The 21,836-nt window shown below is 46.4% G+C and overlaps 2 protein-coding genes across 5 annotated transcripts in view; one reads left to right on the top strand and one right to left on the bottom strand.

The window, feature by feature from the left end:
- Positions 1–968: 968 nt before the first annotated feature.
- Positions 969–14,924, top strand: TGM4 (transglutaminase 4). The gene is made up of 14 exons (XM_064670750.1): positions 969–1,739; positions 5,159–5,338; positions 5,474–5,580; positions 5,899–6,028; positions 6,666–6,784; positions 8,145–8,252; positions 8,796–8,970; positions 9,485–9,623; positions 9,866–9,969; positions 10,699–10,950; positions 11,602–11,958; positions 13,288–13,457; positions 13,921–14,057; positions 14,572–14,924. Exons 1-14 carry the CDS (start codon positions 1,724–1,726, stop codon positions 14,711–14,713), a joined length of 2,136 nt encoding a protein of 711 aa, XP_064526820.1. The 5' UTR covers positions 969–1,723; the 3' UTR covers positions 14,714–14,924.
- Positions 14,925–15,627: 703 nt separating this feature from the next.
- The window catches only part of ZDHHC3 (zinc finger DHHC-type palmitoyltransferase 3), a 37,361-nt gene continuing 31,152 nt past the window's right edge, over positions 15,628–21,836 (bottom strand). For all 4 annotated transcript variants that reach the window (XM_064670608.1, XM_064670590.1, XM_064670599.1 and 1 more), the window contains exon 7: positions 15,628–19,516. In XM_064670608.1, coding sequence (XP_064526678.1) covers positions 19,277–19,516 — 240 coding nt within the window. In that variant the 3' untranslated portion in view covers positions 15,628–19,276. The remainder of the gene's footprint in view (positions 19,517–21,836) is intronic.

Genomic DNA, 21,836 nt, shown 5'->3' with positions numbered 1-21,836 from the left:
CCTCTAACCAAGCATAGAATGATATATAAAACAGGTTGAGACTGGATTAGAAAGGTAGTGTCTGTGACTTCAGATGAAATGGATTACTCTGTTCCTGCAATTCAGTGGAAACCAGTAAGATCATAAATGTTCAGATTACGTGCATTATTGGTTATGTTATTGTACTGACATTCCACGTATACTTTACTTCATCCCATACTGCTTCTAAACAAAAATGTCTTTCACCCTCCAGGAGGAAGGAAGTGCGGAATAAAAGCAATGCTGAAAGGTAAATTGGGGTTGCAGTGTTTTTGTCAATAGTGAAATATGTAGTTGCCAGCACATTGTCTGATGCTGAATGGTGAGTGATGCTCCGTCTACTAAGAACATTGGTGTTTCAGATGTTCTTGCAGATGTCCTGCGAGATTATAGATGTGTACTGAACCCTCAATGCCCTGCGATGCGCTAGTCATGCTCTCAAGTAAGGACACCCAACATACACTTACCAGCAAGCAGTGACATGCTCGAAGGGTGGCATCTGCTAACTCAGCTCCTAGCTCACACCAAATGAAGCAGTCCTCCTAAAGTAAATAACTGAGTGATCTGAACTGAAGGAGAAAAGTCGGTGCCTTTGAAGGCTTCCACAGGCAGATCATGTTTAGGGACATCCTACATTTAGATGTGGCAGCCTTGTGGATGGAATCCTACCTTGCTGGACTCTGGGCTGCTGCCATGAATGGAGGCATCAGGGGGCTGAGGCTGCTCCCACAGCTGAACCACCTCTACATTTCTAGGTATCTGGGGGCACGTTTATATCTCATTGCCATCTCACTGTGCCCATGTCACTGTTGGCCTGTATACCATCACCTCTTCCCTCTGTGGGGTAGACTCATTTCTCCATCCTCAGTCGCCCCAAGGATCATGGTGGCAGTGGGGCACGTGGGGTCCAGCCACTGAGCAGAGTCCACTGGGGTCCACTCCCACTGAGCAGAGTCCTTTCTTTGGTACCACTGTCAGCAAAGAGCAGCCAGCAAACAGCTCCTGTTCCATCACATTTCTTTCTCCTCCTGGACATAGCATGTTCTTCCTCTTTCCCACTTAGCGCTCCCACTGGGCTATCTCCCTTGACGTCCGCCTCACCTCATGTGGAGGGGGGCAGCATCAGGATCCTTGGGCTTTCCAACCCTTATGTGTAAATTCTGGATTTTAGCCCACAGCTTCAAGTACTTCTGTCCCAAATGTGATGACAAAAATCTCATTAACTTCAAAGAAAGTTAGACTGGTCCTAATGGGGAACTCTGTTTTCCTAAGGATTAAATGTTTGTGGGCTTCCTTGAAAAGTTAGCATTGGAGCTGCAGTCCTGGTGACCTGGATATTAGGGCAGAGGTGAATTCATATTACTCATCTAGCCCATGATTTTACTGTTTGTCAGTGAAGGGTCTGTCCACTTGTCATCTGATTGTGCAAATCACCTTCCATGTGAGTCGGGATTTAAGTTTCGCTGTTTTTCAGAGTCTGACTATGTGCAGAGGGAGTTGTAGTCTTTTTTTTTTTTTTTCACGGGAACTTCCTTTTTCTAAACACCACCCCTTGGCAGTGGACCTGCTGACACCTCAGAGCAAGATACAGATAAAAAGGGCAGCCTGTCTTCCTTTTTCCCAGTCTGCAAGTGGCAGAGACTACTAAGGAGCTTGGAAGCTGCTGGCATTGCAGGTATCTCAGGTAGAAACTCTGACAAGAACCATGAGCAGCACCACTGGTGAGTTTTTACTGCGTGATATGATATGTTAGATGTGTGCTTTGGCAAGTCTACTGCAAGGAGGATGGCAGCTCCAGAGATTCTCACCCCTCTGATTGCCATGGGTGACACCTTGGGGAAAGTTTTGGTGTTACCACTGCTCATGGGGGATCAGTTTGCTCTGGCTGTGCAAATTCTGGTTTTGACAGATTGGCAAACCAACTGAATAATGCAACCCATTTTTCATCACTTTTCATCAACCTCTAGGCATGTGGTTCTATCAATGATGGGAAAAAATGCAGCTCTTTTAAACTTGTTCCATGTCAAGGTTAAAAGAATTTCTCTTCTTTCAGGTTACTTAATCATGTAGATTATTGCTCTTTAGTGACAATTGATAGCATCTGATGGAAGTTGTGAAATAACTGAAAAGAGGATTTATTTGGGCTTGAGCTCCATCCCATGGCTGTCCTGTCCTGCTGCCCCATTCTCAGGAGATGCTTCACATACCTAGAAAGGTGCCTGAGTCACTCCTGTTTAGCTGCTGAACCACTACCACTGGCCAGCCCAACGCCAGGGTGTCCAAAATCCTTGTGGTTTGGGATGTAGCTGAGCAGCTGCACATGCAAGCTGGGTAGTGCCTACAGCAGGAAGTCTTGGACAGCAGCATCCTTGGGATGTGATCTCACATCTCTGGGATGGGAGAGTTTTTACCTGGAGGCTGGGCAAGGATCGGGAGTAAATGCAGGTATCCAAATTTTGTTCTCTCTTGAAAATACCACAGTCCTCATCGCACTTCTGTCCTGTCCTTCTGAGCAGCCCTTGTTCCCACTGAAACCAGGCCTACTATAAATATTCTGCTCCGTGTTAATATTTCTTTTTAAACCACCTCACCTCATCATCAGCCCCAGATCCTTTCCGGTGCCAAGTCCTCATGTCCTCAGTTTTGTTCTGGTTGACCACTGTGCTCTTGAAGCTCTGAACATCTCTCTAAGCAGGTAGCAATGCAATGGGACCAGCGGGTTAGTGTAGGAACAAGCTCTATAAGTGATAAATCATTGAACTAGGAGATAAAAAAAGAACTGCCTTGAAATTTCTTCTGTAAAAAAAAAAAAAAAGAAGAAGGAAAAAAAATCTGACAGCATTTGGGATTTGGGTTTGCTTCTGTATTGCCCCAGGAGCAAGAGCAGACAGGGCTGCCTCTTGTAGCTCAAGCCTCCATCCCATGAGCGGGCACATTCTTGGCATGTTCAGCTCTGCTGTAAATCATTAATTTCCGTGTTGGCAAATGGAGGTGCCTGCAGGCAGCTGGACTAGGGGTGTGTGGGTGCCCAGCTCCGTGCTCTGGCCAGGGAGCAGAGCAGGAAGCTGAAAGCAGCAGGTTGTGGATTGCCCAGGGAAGACAGGCTGCGGCCAAGCCCCCTCGGATGTGGTGATGGGTGCGCCACTGGCTCGCTCTGAGGCATTCCTTGGCGCAGGACACCGTACCGGTCGGATCATAGGGTGTCACGGGTGTGTTTGCACAGGAATAAATGCAGTGCAATTGATGGGCAGTGCTGAGCGGAGACAGGTCTTTGGCACTGCGCAGCATTGTCAGGCCATATTCCAAGGCAGCTGTTGTCTGCAGATTTTCTCCGTGCATCCTCAACATTGGTGATGTCTAGAAACAGGGGATGGAAATGCAATTCCTAAGTTAAGAAATGCTGGAAGGATGGATTCCCCAGAGCCCTTTCCCACAGCCATCCTATGCTTCAAGTCCCACATCTCTTCGTAGCCCTCTCCCATCACCAGGGAGAGGGCTGATATCTTCTCAGCACAACACCAGGGTTTCCGTAAAGAACAAGGCTGAGCAGCTTTAGGGTTTGCAGATTTCTTAATGCTAAGGAATATGGACTTCCTCATCATCCTCAAGAGGATTAAGCAGCTAGTTCCAGCTGGAATTTTTGACATAAACATTACGCACACCCCGTTGCACAAAACATCAGCCCGAGGTCAGCAACTGGCATGCAGCAAGCAAACAAAAAGCACTTGAGAACTGTATCAGTTAACAAAAGGTGCTGGTCAATTTTAAGTCTATTTGCTGTGGCACTGATATCTGTAATGTAATTAAGATAAATATGGTTTATATAGTTACTAAGAAGAAATACACAGAGGTAGTAATCTGGTCAGTTCAGTTTACTCAAGGCTGCAGTTACTGCCCAGCACAGGTCGCAGTAGGAAGTGTGACACTGATTTCAGCCTGCCCTGGGTCCAGCCCTGCATGTGGCATCTCTCATGCCACAGCAGATACCAGCAGATTTCAGACTCTTCGATGTTAGGGATGGCTCTTGTTGATACTCAAGTTAGCATGGTTGCCTGGTATCATGCAAATCTGTCAAGACATTTGGTGAATTAATCCCTTCAGCCATTATGCCTTTGACTTGCTAACTTCTAAGTTACCGTAAGCCGTTTTTGCCTCTCCCATGTCTTCATCTGAATCACTCATGAGACAAGTGCTTATGAGGTATTGTTACTCCCTACTGTTCACACGGAATTTATCCTTTGAGGATATTTAATGGGCAGGTCCAAGACAGGTAAAATGCTCCCAAAGAAATACAGCTCAGCCACATTCCAGCATGCTCTGGCTTTCCCTGTCATACCAGGGCAGCCTGCCAAAGCCTGATGCAGTGACCCCCAAATCCCCATCACCACTGAAAGCTGAGGGCTTTGCTCAAGTGTATCACTGGGTTGTGCCTCTCAGAGCTCCACTCCTACGCCACAGCCCTGAGCCATGAGCTGCTGGGCACAGAGTTGCTGAGGCTTTTCCCAGCCCTGCTCCTGTCCAGAGTTGCAGGAGTAAAGGGCAGCTGAGGAGACAGTGATTTTAAATATTATGACTTACAAAATCAACTGCTCTGTTGAAAATGAATGGGAGCGAGGCATTTCCAAGGGATTCTTGCTGGAGTTCAAATCTGTGCTGAAGTCAAATGGGAAAAGCACTAGTTGTCATGAAGGGGGACAGTGCCCTGTGGTGAGTGTGCTGCAGATTTCTGTAAGAGGTTGAGTGATGACTGTTGTGATATTATTTGGGACTAATTTTTGAGGGGGAAATATAAAGAATCAGCTTCAGTGTCCTTAAGACACTGTCCCATTTCCCAGACCCTTGGCATTCCAGAGACACTGGGGATCTCAACAATTGAGAGGAGCTGAATTTTGGCACATTCAGTTTACTCCCTGCTTGACTGAGTGTGCTACATTTTGTGAGGAGCAGTAAAAGCTACTGTTAATTATTATTTGATAATCCATTAGTTATAGTGATACTCAATGTGATTCCTTGTGCTGGATCACTGGGCTCTCTAGATGTTTTGATAACTCACAGGGCTGCAGTAAGAAGAAAACTTTGCTTAGCAATTACCATCAATCTCTTTTTTTTCCTCTCTCCTTTTCTGCTAATGTCTTTCCAGAGACCAGTCTGAAGGCCACTGGGATTGACTTTCTTAAGAGCCAGAACACCCGTGAGCACCACACAGATGGGTACAACGTCAAGAACCTGGTGGTGCGGCGCGGGCAGCCCTTCCAGGTGCAGGTCAGCGTCAACAGGGAGCTGACGGCTGCCGACAAGCTGTCACTGCACATCAGCATCGGTAAGTAGGATCCCCTCTGCAGACACTGGGCAAAGAAGGAGAGCCCTGGGAGCCTCCAGCTGCCTGGTCCTGGCACTGCACAGGCATTGCAGACCTGTGCAACCCTCCCACATATTGTCTTGAATTTGTTTCCAGGTGAAAATCCAACAAAAGTCAGGGGGAGCCTGATGTCACTGAAACCGGAGAAGGAGCAGGGTTTCAATGGGTGGAAAATCTCCGTTGTCAAGAAGAACGGCAAAGAGGTAGAGCCTGTGGACAAGGGGCTCAATGCCCAGTGCCAAGCCCACCAGAAGCTACAGAGCAAATCATCCTCATACCTGTCCCGCTTTCCCTTAGTCCTGTAATTTTAGGTGGGCAGCAGCCTTGCCCTGCCTAATTCATTTTTCCCCCCATGCGCAGGCAGTATTGGCCCCATCCTACTGCCTTGCCCTCCCTCCCTGCATGGACCTCCATGGGCACCAGCTTTGCCAGTCATGCTGATCCTGTGGCACCATGTTTGTGCCGTGCCTGTAGCCATGGTGGAGTGTCCCTCATGCTGTCTCTCCTTGTTGCCTCCTCAGTGCGTGCTGTCTGTCACCAGCTCACCCAGTGCCCCCGTGGGAAAATACACCTTGAACGTGAAGACTGGGACTAACATTTACAAGCCTGAAAATGGTGTCATCTACCTTTTGTTCAATCCCTGGTGTAAAGGTGAGTGGTCCTGCAGCTGGGGGTGATAATTACTGCTGCCAGGGACTGTCCTTTGGCAGAACTTTTCTTCATATTTTGCCTCTCTTTCTTACATACATGGCTTTTTCCCCATAAAACACTGCAAACAGCAACCTCATGGAGCTAGTAGGAAGCTGGGCAATAGCAGTGAGCCAGCTCCTTGCTGGGTGCTCTCCAGTGACGGGACATAGAGTACCATCTCTCTGTCACCTCTGTTGGCACCTCTTTGTGATCCCTCTCTGTTTCCCTGAGTCATCACAAAGGTTAACTGAGAGGAATGAGTTGGCTTAAAATGCAGACAAAAAATAACCAGACAAAAAAACATGTGTTCTTAGTTGGAATCAGTTTCCCAGTTCTCTCTGCTACCTACCTAGTTCACTACAGTGTTCAGAAATAAGCTTTTTGCTATAATAAAAGAGTGGTCATGTAGCAATAGACCTAGATAAAGGTTAATCTTATGGGAAATTCTTCCACAATAGGAACAAAAAAATGTGAGTACTACATGGTCATTATTTGGTGTGAATATTGCAGACCATTGATTCCTCCAGTTTAGCTTTCCATGGGAAATTTCGTATAATGTGTGCAAACCACCTAACTTCTGAGGGTTTTTTTTTTCCAGATGATGCTGTCTTCATGGACAATGAGGCACAGAGAAAGGAGTATGTGCTCAATGACACAGGCTACATCTATGTTGGGTCTGCATACAGCATATATGATAGGCCCTGGAATTTTGGGCAGGTAAAACACACTTATTCGCCCCTTCAGCATTTGTTTCAGTGAATCAGACTTATAAACAGTTTAAGCCTGTGAGTAGCAAAAAGTGCTGGAATGGTCCTGCCGCCTTCACTGGGAGGGCTCACCTGGTTAGAGTAACCCACCTACAGCTGGAGAATGGTGTTTAACAGCACATTTATAGTCAGATCATGTGATCCATGGCAAAGAATGTTGAAACTCAGGACAGAGTTGTGGTTGAAAAAAATCCCTTAAGGGAATTCCTGCTCTGGTGCAACTGTAGCTGTTGGTAACCAGCTCATGAGCTGTGGAGGGGGCTGACAGGGGAAAAAAGTCTGATTATTTACCTGTTGCATCATGAACAGGAATAAAAAAGGTAGAAGTGCTGGCAGAGGTTATCACCTTTCAAGTGGTGCCTTCACTGATGGCTGGGTCCAGGACACAATCAGTCACTCTCTCAGGAAGGGTGTTCCTTCACACTGCCTGTGAGATAACTCCAGAGGAAAGGAATGTCAAATTGGCTTGGATTAGAGATAAGAGGTGGATGCCAGAGCAGATTTACTGGCATCCTACAGAAAGCACACAGGCACCCAAACAGAGTATCCTGCACCATATCCAGACAGAATTCCCCACAAAAAGATGTTGGAATCTGTTTTCTGTTTTTGTTTTTGTTTTCATTTTTTTGTTTGTTTTATAAGTTTACAATTTCAAGCTGCAGGATACAGATAGCCCAACAAAGGTGCTCTCACTGATGCCTTTACACAAAAGGGGCCAAAGGGCATCATCCATAGGGCTGTTCCTATCCTAATATTTATTCTGCTGTTAAGCAATGAGCATTGATATTGATATTCTGCCAAGCTTCTTTGAATCGGATGTTTGATGCCTCTGTGAATTGGACCTCAGGGAGCCTTATCACCAATTGCTTATTAGGAATCTTTGCTGTAATAATCTGCATTTACGTACCTTTCTTTTTTCCAACGTTCATTTTGTACCTACGTCAATAGACGGAATATTTGTAGTGGTCTTAAATTTTCATTACTCTTGTGATTAATTTGCAGAGTTGCAGGTATATGACATTGGTGACTTAGTACTAGTCACAGAAGTAAAGATTACTGGGTCAGGTTCCAACGGTGTTTGCAAGATACATGAGACAGGCTTTTGTCTTCCAGAGTAGGATTTCATTTTAGCCCTTCTTTGGAGAAGACAGCTTTGGGAAGCCCCATAGCCTTGAAAATTTAATATCATAAAGGAAGTTTAGAAGTTAGAGCTCGTCAGACAGTTTCCTCCAAGTATTTGCTTTACACTGATAAGCAACTTCTGTTTTAGAGCAGCATATAAAAATGCCTCCATTTTCTTCACCAAACAGTTTGAGGAATTCATCTTGGACGCCTGCATGTATCTACTGGACAAAAGCAAACTCAGTCTGACCAATAGAAGGGATCCTGCATCTGTGTCCAGAGCCATGTCTGCTTTGGTAAGCCTCTCTCAGTGAAGTGCTTTGCCCCTCCAGAACTCCCTCCTCCTTACTTGCTCTTCCTTCCCCGGGACCATGAACACCATTTCAGGAAGCATCTGAAATAGATTTCTTTGAGAAACTGCAAGAAAAGAGCCAGAGGCATTTTGGGTCGAGGGAAGAGGTGGACAAAATAAAATATCTTCCCATCTCCAAAGCTTGCAGCTGCTCCAGTGGTTTTTCTTCCTCATCAGCTGTGTTGGCGGGGTCAACACAAAGATTGTGTTTTGATGGAGTAACTGCTCTCTGTGGTGGGACCCTTCTTGGAGCACTGGGTGCATGGTTAATTTTGACTACCCCGAGCAGCAGTGCCACCTCCCTCTAAATACCCAGATAGAGGGTTTCCAACCAGGGGAGCCCCCAGACAGCACCAGAAGCCTTGCTGGGTGCCACAGGGCTGTGGAACACCTGGGAAGACACAGGGAGGGCAGAGACCACGAGGATTTAAGCCTCATTCAGCCTCACTCCTTTATTTTTCTCCTTTGCATATTTGTGTGGCCACAGGTTAATGCCAATGATGACAGCGGTGTCCTGATGGGGAACTGGTCAGGGAATTACAGTGGTGGGACGTCCCCTATGGATTGGATTGGGAGTGTCACAATTTTGCAGAAGTATTACAAAACAAAGAAGCCAGTCAGTTATGGCCAATGTTGGGTCTTCGCAGGAGTCCTCACTACAGGTAAACAGTGAACTGTCTTCCTTCTCTAACATCCTAATTACTGTGCTAGAAAGTCAAATTCCTCTGCCTCTGAGCAGCAGAGGTGGCAGGGTCTGTCATGTAACGAGAGGCTGAGAAAGCCAGGACTGCTTAGCCTGGAGAAGAGAGGGCTCTGGGAGTCTTATCCTTGTGTATAAATACCTGACAGGAAGGAGTGGGGCACAGACAGGCTCTTCTCAGTGATGCCCAGTGAAAAGACCAGAGGTGATAGGCATAACCTGAAACATGGGAGGTTCTGTCTGAACATGGGAAATAGTTTTTTCCACCATGAGGGTAACCAACCACTGGCATGGGTTGTCCAGAGAGGTTATGGAATCTACATCCTTGAAGATATTCAAAAGCCATCTGGACACAGTCCCGGGCACCTCCTCTAGCAGACCCTATGTGGGCAGAGGGGTCAGATGAGACGATCCCCAAAGGTGCCCACCAACCTGAGTGATTTTGTGATCCTGTGTTTTGTCGGTCTATGCTGCAGTCATGCGTTGCTTGGGAGTTCCAGCCCGCTGCGTTAGTACCTTCAACTCAGCACATGATACGGAGGAGAACCTGAGAGTTGACATTTACTTGAATGAATCAGGAGAAAAGCTGAACTGGATGTCTCTCGACTCTGTCTGGTACTGTCAAATGGAGCTAATGCTTCCTACCTCTTGTGCTGCCTTGCAGTGCCCCATTTCCCACCCCCAGCAATTCCTTTGATAATTTCCCCTATTGCCCAGGACAGATAAAGCCTGGGGTTTCACAGGGTTACACATGAATACCTATTAAATCTGCCCTTAATAAAGGCCTGAGGGAGGGGATCATGACTCTTCAGGCTGTAACAGCTCACTCCTTTTCTTTCCAACCCAAATGCATGCAGGAACTTCCACGTGTGGAACGATGTCTGGATGAAGCGGACAGACCTGCCAGATGGGTTTGATGGCTGGCAGGCAATTGATGCAACTCCTCAGGAGCAAAGTGAAGGTAGGATTTGCCTAGAAAGGCTCTTCTGCAACTCCTGAGGGAGGCAGGGACATTTTGTATGAAAGCCATGCTCCCCATTCAGCAAAGCACATACTCTCCATGCACATCTTCACGCGCTGGGGCAGTGACACCCTAAAGCAGGAGATCTCACTCCTGCCATCTCAGGCCAGGATGGGAGGAACAGCATCTCTTGGTAGGCAGAAAAACAACTTTGTAGAATGCTGTGGGGACATGAATGTCATTTCAGAGGTTAGAGCACACCTAAGTCATGGAGATCATGAGCCTGTTCACTGGTAGATGGGAGGAGTGACCACCAAAATTGGTGACTACCCTCCCTGCACAGATTCAGGGAATTTGGAAGCAGAAAAAACCCCAAAACATTAATTCTCAAGGCAGTGCAGAAAGTGGAATATTGCCAGGAGTTCAAACACAGATGTCTGGACTCAGTTAACTCCATAACTAAGCTGCGACTTTCTAACCTTAAAATTGTATAAGTGAGAGGAAACACATAAAACCTCTTACCAGACCTTTGCCATCTACAAAAAAGCCCAAGCAGCTGTGGTATGAATAAGAGCTTTTGGAGTTCATTACTAAGTTGGAGGACTATTTACTGCTAAGTGTCAACTACCATGGCCACAGATTCCTGCTTTAGTGTGTCTGAGAGTGGAATAAAAATTGGATTCACTGCTCATTTTTGGAAAATCAGCTGGTCTTGAATGCACTTTCTAGGTGTTTTCCAGTGTGGTCCGTGCCCAGTGAAGGCTGTCCGAGAAGGAGATGTGTATTTGCCCTACGATGGCAAGTTTGTGTATGCAGAGGTGAATGCTGACAAAGTCTACTGGATTGTCAAGAAGGTGAACGGCAAGGATAAGTACATCAGGGTTAGCACGGAGACCCAGGATATCGGCAAAAACATCAGCACAAAGGCCGTGGGGCAGAACAAGCGGGAAGACATCACCCTGCAGTACAAGTACCCTGAAGGTGACTGCCTCAATCCTCTAATGTAGTGCTAAAGAGGAGACCCCTGACCATGTAGGTCACCCTCAACACGTGTTGTCTCAGGAGAAAACTGCAAGAGTAGCTGCAGTGACAAACCTGGTGTAAGACCTGGAGAGCCTCGGGAGGCAGCGCTTATCCTGAGCATCCTCATGCCCACAGTGACACCTATAGGCTGCTCTTTAGGGACAAGCAAGTTAGCAGGCAACGAAAGAAATGGGCTGAGTGATGAACCTAGTCATCAGACTGACCTTTGCTTTATTTCTTTATTCTATTTCTTTTTGTCTTTCCTTTCCTCACACCATATCGGAAACAAAAAATCCTGTTTTCTCCTGACAATTATCAGATCCAGACATGTTGTCCTAGATTATTAAACCCTTTTCAGTGAGGAGGACAAAAATATCAAAATTTAAGAGCATCCATCCTCCAAAAGTGTCTCTTTCAGGAAATTCTTCTAGTCCAAAATGCTAGTGAGATTTGGTGGCAGTGTAAACAGGAAGGTCTCCTGAGCAGAGGCTGGAGGTGCCCTGACATCCTCCATCCTCTCTGCTTAGCAACAGAAGCATAAATAAAGGGAAGATGGCTCTGCGTGAGGAGACTGAGATATAGATATCATCCATATTTTTCTTTATCCAGGCTCCAAAGAGGAAAGGAAGTCCATGGAAAGGGCTTGCTCCTTCATACGCCCTTCAGGACTGGCTCCTCGTTCAGGCTACGCTTCAACTGTGGACGAACGGGGTATGCAGAGAAGTATAAACAAGCCTATGGTCCTGCATGAGACAGTCACCAAGACTGGGCTCCATCTTGAGATAACCAATACGGAAGCTTTGCATCCTGGCAATCCCCTTGAACTGGCCATCACAGTGAAGACATCTACTCCTGGAAACTGGACCATTGATCTTGCTGGCTCTTGCCAGCTGCAGTACTATACTGGAAAAGTTCAGGCCAACCTTGGAACTATCAAGGAGACCATCAACCTTGAAGGCAAATCTGGTAAGACCAGAAAGCTTGGTGTGTTCTGTGCACTATTTACTGTGGCAGTCTGGGATTTGTAATAGCTCCACTGTAGACCAATGTATGGCTCTGTACTTTGTGAAGAGCAGAAATTGCCTGCCTGCTACCTCCCTCCCTTGTTACCACATTTGGAAGTCTCAGTTACAGACTGGGATCCCTCTGTAGCAGGGACTAAAACATGAAGGCCCTGGCCCTGCTGCAGCTTCAATGAGGTGGTTAGAAATACATCAGTGTGGGCAGACAGAGGTTTCCATGGTGTGAGTGAAGTGTGCTGGAGTATCTCCCTCCTGTCCTTACTGTATAAACATCAAAGATGCCACTGCAGGCTTTGATGGATTAGATCCCTCACAGGATTTAGATAGCTGGAAATTTCAGCCTTGTTTTGTTCTTGTTTGCCACTCTGATCTTGGTGGTGGTGATGCTGGTGAGTGTATCTTCTGAATTTTTTGCCCAAGCAAATTTCTGCCTCCTGACTGCCTGCCTGGCTGATCCCAAGAGCTGTTTGCTCCTGTGCATTGTGTATCTTTGAGTGACCTGGGTTGCATTTCTGATCTCCAGCAGTGTAACTAAAATTTGCTAAATAAGAGACTAACGAGTGATGAATAATTAACAACCCTTTGCTCATTCCAAGCATGAGTCACTCTTGCAAAAAAAAAAAAAATCTCTGCTGTTGGTGAGTGCTGAGTGTCTTAATACTGTCAAAATGCAGCAGGGTAGGACACAAAGGTGTGTCCAACATATATACATACATATATACATTTAGGGAAAAGGACAGACATTTTTGTTTTTATTCCAAGAAGCCAGGAAGCTTTGCAGCTAAAGCAATGCTCAGACACCAGCACTGCTGACTTCAGGGCTTTTCTGAGCCACTGGAAGCTTGTCCAGACAATTAAAAATAAAATCTGAAATGAAAGGAAAGCAAGCAATTTTATAGCAAGCAGTGCCTCAGAGAAACCCCAGGGGACACAGGTTTAGATGTACCTAATCTCCTGCTCCTCTGCCTTCTCCTGAGTGCTGGGGCAGCCGGGGATGAGGGCTGCTGAGATGCTGGATGTGAGCCTGAGCCAGTGCTCATCTGGGCAGAGAGATGGTCGGGACTCAGCTACCCCTCCCATGGGCTGCATGTGCCAGGTACCACCCACCCAGCCAGGGCTTCCCTCAACAGGGGCTACACCCTGAAGGGAAAGCAGCATGGTCTCAGGAAATACGGTTCATCCCACACCCTGAGACACCAGCCACCAGAGCTGACTTTGCCACCCAATTCCTGAGTGTGTGATGAAGCATCAAGTTGTATTTTCTTTCCTGCAGAAATGCAGATCCCTCTGAAAATAGCGCCTGACACGTATATGAAGACATTGGCCTCGGTGGATGATGAAGTGCTCATCCTTGTCACTGCCATTGCTGAGGTCAAGGAAACAAATGACAAACTCACCAAGGAGACGTCAATGAGATTTGAGTACCCCCCCATCACTGTCCAGGTGAGGCAGGCATCAGCCAGGCTCCTGGGGAACTGAGCCCTGCTCAGTGTGGCATTCACAGGAGGATATCCCAAACAGCTGCCTCCTGGGATGCTCTGTCCTCGGCATTTTATTTGGCTATTCAACCCTTACCTGAAAGTTGAAAGCAGCCATGAAATGAAAATATTATTGCCCCATCTAAAATGGGAAGGAAGGGGCTGCTGGAGGGAAGGGGATGGAAGAAGACAGTTTGTACAGAGCCCATCTCCAATCCCATTTTCTGAAGGAAAAACATGTTGAGAAATCAGAGAGAAACCAGCTGAGAAAACGTAGTTCCATGGGAGGGTGGAAAGGATAGAAGGGTGGAAGGAGTTGTCCCACACCATGCTGGTGGTGCACAGCAAAACTGCAGCAGCTCTGGAACCTTTATTATCCCTCTGATCCCTGATCTTTGGGTTTGTTCCTCTCTTTCCTCCTCTGCCAGATGCCCGAAGTAGCCAAACTGAACAATGACTTCAGCTGTGCCTTCATCTTCAAGAACAAGCTGAACGTGGCTCTGGAAAACTGCAAGCTGCTGGTGGAGGGCTTGGGCATATTTAAGATGACAACGTTTGATCAGGGGTAAGGAGATGAGCCCATTAAATGACCCTGGCAGTACTCTGCTTTGTTTATTTTTTTTAATTTCCCTTGGAGAAGTGGTTAGGGGATTTAGAGTAAGAGGACCCTTTGCCAGCTGTGTTTGAAACTGCACCACGTTTGGCCACAGTCCACATAGAAGAAAGATGCACACAGATGTTGGCAGGCTCAGGGCATTGGGGCGTGACAGGGGCTCTCCCTGTGCTCCTGCTTTGATGCCATGTGCTGCCTGGTCAGTGTGAACACAGCTGCTTCCTTCAGAGCTGAATTGAATGTTTCAGCAGTAGCGGGAACTAACTTTGGGGAAGGTCCCCAGGATCATCAGGACCACCAGCCAGTGCCACCATGCCACACCCCACTTGCTGCACGTGGGTCATGACAAAAGGGAAGCACGGCCCACAAACACACGCACTGCCTATTTCTTTAAGTAAAATTATTCAAAAGCAGCAAACAAGAACCCTTACTCATGCTGAGATTATTCGTGTTTTTTTGTCCTTAGGGATATAATGCCTGGCAGGATCATGAAGTCTGAAGTAATATGCACTCCAACAAGACTAGGAGAGAAGAAAATAGTAGCCAAGCTGACCTCAAACCAGATCAAAGGGATCTCTGCAGAGAAGGCTATCACCATCATCGAGTAGGATCGGTGCCTCGGTGGGGTGCAAACAGTTGCCTTGCTTAAGCACGTTGCATCCCTGGGTGTCTCGGGCACTTCTTGCCTCCTTGATTGCTGGATAGTACTTTCAAAGTAAAGAGCAAAAATACCATTAAGCTAAGGAATTAGCCTGACTTAAAGGGCACAGTTGCATTGATTGTAGTTAATTCTGATTCAATAAATGTTGTTAAAACTGACTGTGTGATTGGGTTGTGTGATATCGCCACACTGGGATAGCTCCAAACTCACCCCTTGCTAAGGATCAGAGCTTGTGATGGTGCCAGCTTCAGACAACGATGGGTGTGAGCCTGGGGCAAGGGCCAGCAGTGTTGTGGTCCTCCATGGGACCTCACTGCACCATGGGCTGCTGTGTAGTTCAAGGAACATTTTAAGCAAATCCCTCCTGGATGATTCCCTCTCCCTCCCAGCTAACCATCTGGAGAATGTACTGGCATGCACCTTTTCTTGCCTTTAGAGCACAGAAAGGGCAAACCTGGCACAGTCACCCCAAACACCATTTTTCATACATTTCTTCCCATGCCACCTCTTTTGGGGGTTTTCAGGCATTTTTGGAAGAAGTACCATCTCCAACTGCATTACCAGTGCTTCCCTAGAAATATACCAACCCCTACTCTTCCCCTTCCATCCTGAATGCTGCTGGATTACAGGTAGAACCTTGATGGCAATGTACATCTGGAGTTCTTCCAGCCACCGTCACACAGAAGACAACAGCTGTGCACAGCTGGAGCCCACCACTGCACTGCATATTCCAGCAACCCCCGAGCCCACTTTTAGCAAGGGATTGCCCTGCCCCACAGCATCACCACAGCATGGCCAGCAGCAGTCTGACACTGAGGTTTCCAGTATTTCCATGAGTAAAGAGAAAATTAAGTCACACAGTAACACAGGGGGTTATTTATTTGTTTATTTAAAAGGCAAATGCTCGAGCATTAAGGTCACAGAGTGGGAAAAAGAAATGGTGACTACATCGGATTATGTGCCACCCCATAAAAAGGGAGGAGGAAAAAAAAAGGAAGGGCAAAAAAGAAAGTTTTAACCCCTGTCTTGTGTTTCAGAGGTGGCTGCTGGGCCACAGAAGGGGGTCAGGTTGCCCTGACCCCTGCTGCCCCTCTGCCCACGGTGTTCTGGTGCCCCACAGCAGCACTGGGTCCCCAAGAAGCCATCTCCTGTGGTGGCACAGCAGAGAGTGGGAGCTCCTCTCTGCAGGCAGAGTGGGTGCAGGGTCCATGTGCACCGTGTCCATAGTGTAGGGAGGAGCAGGTGGTCCTTGGCAGATGAAGTATTAGTTCTTCAGTAAATACAATAGCAACTGGAGGCATGAAAAGGAGTTACAAACAGCAAAAAATATTTTTAAGAGATGTAAATTCTTTACTTGCATAGAAAATCTGCTGTAGAAGACACCAGGTAAGAAGTACAAGAACACTTTCCACGTCTGACATGGCCCTGTCCATCACATATTAACACCTCACATCAGAGCAGTGATGGGATTGCCAGCAGACCATGTCCCACACTGAGCAGTGCAGAGGCAGCATCCTCCCCAGCCTCCCACCACAAGCATAATTTCCAGGACAGCCTTCCCTGGGACCTAGCAAGGTCCAGCCAGAACCCAGATGGGACTATAGCAGCATGGCTTAAAGATGAAGGCATGATTTAACAAGGGGCAAGACAAACCTATTACAGCATGGAGCAAAGGAAAGGAAAATGGAGGGTTTGGTTTCAATTTCATGAAAATCATGTTTGGTCTCAAGCGACCACATAAATCATCAAAGAAGGAGGTTTATACTAAAGCTGTGGATAAAACAGATTTTTCCAACTTTTGAAGACTTCTGTGTTTTCTGACAGTTGTCACACTACACTGAGACAGAGGAGATACACCAAGGGGTACTGAGACTTTGGGAGGGGAGAAAGAAGAGGAGGACAAGGGGGACTGACAGCCAAGAAACACCAGAACTGATGTGCTGGACATAAGAAATCACCCCACCAGGTCGTGGGGGCACCAGAGCTGGGGCTGGGCTGGCTGTCCATGCTCTGCATAAGGCACAGGGACATGTCCCTATCTCTCACTCAAACTGTAATTTGAGGAGGGAAGACGGCTGTTCTGGCTCTCACCCTCCTCTTCACACCATTTTTCCGTTTCACCTATTAAAAAAAAAACAAATCCAGAAATGCCAGTACCTGAGGAACAATACGAGAGGTGGGAAACAGAAGAAAAGGACTCCGGTTCTCGTGATGAGGTGAACCAGGTTTGAGAGTGGAGAAGAAAATATGCTGCCTGCATCCATGCCTACCCAAACCCATGTTAGTGGCATCTGTGTCCTGAGAAATGCAGGACATGGGGGTCTCTCCCAAGCTGATGTTCCCATATACCTGCCTCAAGGTGATTTTCAGCCATTATCTAGTTTCTCCCTGTAGCACCATTCCCACTGCAGACACAGCACCAGAGGCAGGGATGTTAACTGGATGCAGAGGCAGAGCAGCAAGCCAAAATTAGAAAACGCAAGCTAAAAAGGGCACTCTTACCCTTCCTCCTTCAACATCCCCATCACTCCCTACAGAAAATCCCTTATAGATGTGAGTGTGGCCCTGACATCCCTTTCCTGTGGGATGCTGACAGACAGGAATGTGGGCTGGCACAGAAGTAGGAAAGCTTCTTCCCTCGGTATCCCACTGCTGCACAGGGCAAAGACACTCAAGACCTGATGTCTAAATGACATGAGAGGGTACCTCGTTGCCCCTCAAATGCAGGGTGCTTTCCTTTACCCAAAATACACAGTTCCTAATGGCTTTTTCTAGATCTATTTTTCACTGACAAAGAGGACAGACATCCAGAGGGAAGAGGGGATGGGACAACTGTTCATAAATATGTCCTGGATTTTAGCAAGAACAAGCTGTGTTCTTAAACAGTCAAGGCACTCCGTTTCCAGTACCTTTGCCAGAAAAAGGCAGAGGACAAGTCCAGGAGAGAATCTCATCCCTCCACAGCAGCCCTGAATGTCACATCATTAATACATCCTAAGATGCTTTTTTGGGGTAAAAATTTTTTTAAAAATCCTGCATAGATTCCATTTGATATCACATTTGATATAAAATTTCATATAAGTCTTTCACAATACCATGCTTTCATCCCAAAACCTCCTTTCTCTTACTTTTGAGAGGAAGCAGTTATCTTTGGTCCATGTTACAGGGGAAGTGGAGACAAAATCAAGCATGTTCTGTGGTGGGAAAACCAGGAACATGTATCTAATGACAATTGAGCTAAGGGATATGACAGAAGGGAAAAACCCCCAAACACTTGAAAAACAGTCTAAATTAAAATTACCCTGACATCTGGAGGATGCCAAGTGTTTGTAGTGCATCTGAATGCAGGGCCTAGCAACACCTCTGCATGACTTTGCTGCAACTACTGCCACCTGCAGTGATGCCTTCCTTGAGAGATGTTATGTTCCTTCTACAGAATTCACCAGGAGCTGGCTGCAAAATTAGAGTAATCCAACCCTGTGCAGTGGCATGTACTGTTAGAACAACGTTAAACCCCAGTAAGATTAAGAGGCACTATTCATTCTCAACTAACTCTAGCTATCAAGAAAAGAAAAAAAAGAGAGACATCTAAATTAGACAAGTCAAATGGAGAGATGGCAGTACCTCCATCAGCAGGGTATTCCTCTCTCTCTCTCTCTCACTGCAGAAATAGCCCCGGTACCTGGCCTAGACAATTTGTCTGCTTTCTGGGCTGCAGAGGTTGGCCAGGCAGCTCCTGCTCCACACATCTTGTGTGCAAACAAACCGGGGCAAAAGTTCAATGGCAGGGCCAACATTTGCCTGTTCTTGGCTGCACTTGCCACAGGTGAATGCTCCTGGCCAGCCTGGCACCACCACAAGCCCACCAGCTCTGACAAGCACCACCAGTCTTGGGCAGTCCCATAAGCACAGAGGGTAAAAATTTACCCCTGGAGATATTTCAGAGCCCAAAGGAATTACACCCAGGGTGAGCTCATCCATCTGCTGCATCCATAACCCTGTATCCATAACCTCTGCTAAGACCTGCACACCAGCAACTTTCATAACCCATAAGCAGCATCCATACAATGAGATGGGCTAAACAGGATGCGTTTTTCACAAAAACTTTCAGAGCTGGGCTAATCTTGCCATCACACATTTAGTCCTCCAAAAGGCTGTAACAACAAAAGATTAACCAGACACCCTAGTTAACCAGACTTCCACATTTCTGGGAACTGGAACCATTCTATCTGACAATTATAAACTGTCCTTAAAGGTCATGTAAGAAAAGCTCAATAAAGCAGCTGGAACAGGTCTGAAAAAGAGCTTATGAACCTCCTTGCTTATAAAGCTCTCTCTGGAGATTTGCATTGCTTCCGCTAGTGCTGTACCCAGCGTCCAGACAAATAGTCCTGAATTTTTTAATGCACCAAAACTATGTTAAAAAACAATGCCTTAAATCTCCAGCACGAGAAGTTATTAAAAAAAAAACACCTGAAAGCTTCTCCTGGCATCGTGGAGGATGCTTTGCTTATTCATGTATCTGGATGGCAACGTCTCGAGCGAGAAACTGCTCGATTTCTTCTTGGGTCAGTATTTCAGACGCAGGAGCTGCTGCCACCACTTCAGCCGGTGCCGGCCTCTCGCAGTTCAGGTTTGAAAAAGGGTTGAACCAACCCAAAGAGAAGGCACCGCCGAATGCCAGCTTCATTCCTTCCCAGCCGCTGATCTTCTCCCAGGTTGGCTTCTGATTTTTAAGTCGCTCAATACCCTGCAAGAAGAGAAGACTTCAGGGTCGTCTCACATTTATAGCAGGTATTTGGGCATTGTAGCACACACAGAACTGCCTATCTATAGCCAGATTGATGCCATTTGAGTTCGAGTTAACAGTGAAGACAGACATCTTGCATTAGTGAGAGTTTCATCTCTGAATTTAACAACAAAACCCTAAACAATCTGAATCTTGTGGACATATTTTGGCATCGGTTGCTATGGATGCCTACAGTACAGAGACGGCTCCTGAAAAGCCAGCCTTTTGGGAAACATGGATCTCTTCTTACATGGCTTTTTGAATACCTCCAAGGAGAGACAAAATACAGTTAGAACTTAAGAGTTTCACCTTATGTGGGCATTTTTGAAATAGCTTAGATACAGGCAAAATACTGCACCTTTTTCCAGGAATCAGGAATTTACCAGTGCCACACCTAGAAGCTCACTCTGTCCCAGTTAAGAGCAAATATTTAAGAACACAATTTCCATTTACCAAATTGTCAAAAACAAATCACAATGCAAGCCAGATAGCTCACTGGGAGGTGAGAAATTCTGTACAGGTGGAAGTGGAGGCTTAAAAAAAGGACTGGAACCTTAGTCAGTCAATATTCTGATTCATTCTCCCTCCAAGAACATTGCTTTTAGTAAAGCAAACATTTTGATTGTACTTAAAGAACAGATACAGCAAATCTGGGCAGTAACATTTTTTCCTTGGTAGCCTTTTCCATGTAGAAATAAAGAACTAAAATTTATTTTCTTAATATATTTTTTTTAAGGCTACCAGTGTGAAATAGGGCACAATTTTTTATGCACATCTTCTGTATCATGTAAGAGAGGAGTCAGATCTGCAGCTGGGTAGGATACACTCACAATGACACACAAATGACCACAGAAAGTCTGTTCTTAGAGAAGTGAGAACACTGGATCCCAGTTCTGAGAAACTCAAGAAAAGGAAAAAAACGAGCAAATTCAGTTAAAACTGTATGAAAGAAGGGTATTAGAAGAGCTGGATGAACGATACACTTGTCACGTCCTAATTCTACAGATTTTTCTTAACGACACACTACATTCAAAGCTTTGCAGTGGGGGGAAACAAATACACGCAGGAGCTCAAGCAGCACAGCTGCACTCACAGTCAGCCTTACAAATAACACCATAGCAGCAGCCCAGTTTTGCAACAACATTGAGTCAGCATGAGCAGACCCAGGAGAAAACACACCATAAATTGAAGCACTACGTGCAAAGCTTTTTTGAGCTTCATTCATGCCCCGTTTCTCTGTGCTGACTTAGGAGAAACCCAGCAGTGAATGTGAAGAAAGGAATGACACGACACCAAATAGGAATTCTTCAGGGTTGCAATTTCAGGAAGAAGTCAAGCCCTGAAGGACTTTGAATGCTAAACACAGGCCTGCATCCCCTCGCTCTGCTCCCAAGCTTGCAAATGTACAGTTTCAAGAGCTCCAGGGAAAAATCCCTTGCAGCCTCTGGTCCCTTGGGATACCACACTTGGTGCTGCTGCAGCCATGGCCCGACCTTACCTCCCTGCTGGGCAAGCTGGGAGAGGAGCAGTGCTAGTACACAGCAGAGCCTTTTAGCACTACCATGTGCTCTTCCTCCAGGATACTCCATTTCCAGCACCCAGTGGCTGTGCAACCGGGAGGCAGAGGCTTTAGCAGCTGAAAGCAGAAGACCACCTTTGCTTGTTGGCTGTTCCTTAGTGAACTGCAGAAATTTCCCATGCATTAGTAACAAACAGGCACCACGGCTGCAGCACTTACTGTGTGAGTATCTAGAGAGAAGGAAAACAAGTAGCACAGAGCAGGAGGAGAGACAGACACCAAGCATTTAAACCCTTCCCTGGCAGCACAAGCTTTAACCCTGCCCTCAATCACGTGCTTAATCTGTTTGATCCCTGCTGCCATCTAGATTGGGAATACAGATTTGGAACACTTCTGGGTAGCAACTCCTCCTTTCCTCCCAAAAAAAACATCGCTCACCTGCTCCGCACAGCATCTGCTAACCAAGGAGATAAGCAAGGTCAGGCTGAGGCTGTGCTAATACCAATTAGGCAGCAGTTCATCAGAGCAGGGAGGGGCATACTTTCTCTCTCTCAGCCTGACCTCACTAATCCCTTCAAAGCACGTATTCAAAATAAGCACAAGTTTTATAATTGTATCTTGATCTAATTTGGCTGCCAGCCACATGGTCAGTAGGGTGTGAGGTTATGCCTTAAAAAGAATTTAAGAGGATGGAAGGAAAGCACAGCTGTTGAAGACATTTTGTTACTATTTAATGGCACTTATTTTAAATATATATATATT

The sequence above is a fragment of the Pseudopipra pipra genome, chromosome 1 (genome assembly GCF_036250125.1).
Source record: "Pseudopipra pipra isolate bDixPip1 chromosome 1, bDixPip1.hap1, whole genome shotgun sequence".
Taxonomy (NCBI): Eukaryota; Metazoa; Chordata; class Aves; order Passeriformes; family Pipridae; genus Pseudopipra; species Pseudopipra pipra.
This window is presented reverse-complemented; position numbering and strand designations above follow the sequence as displayed.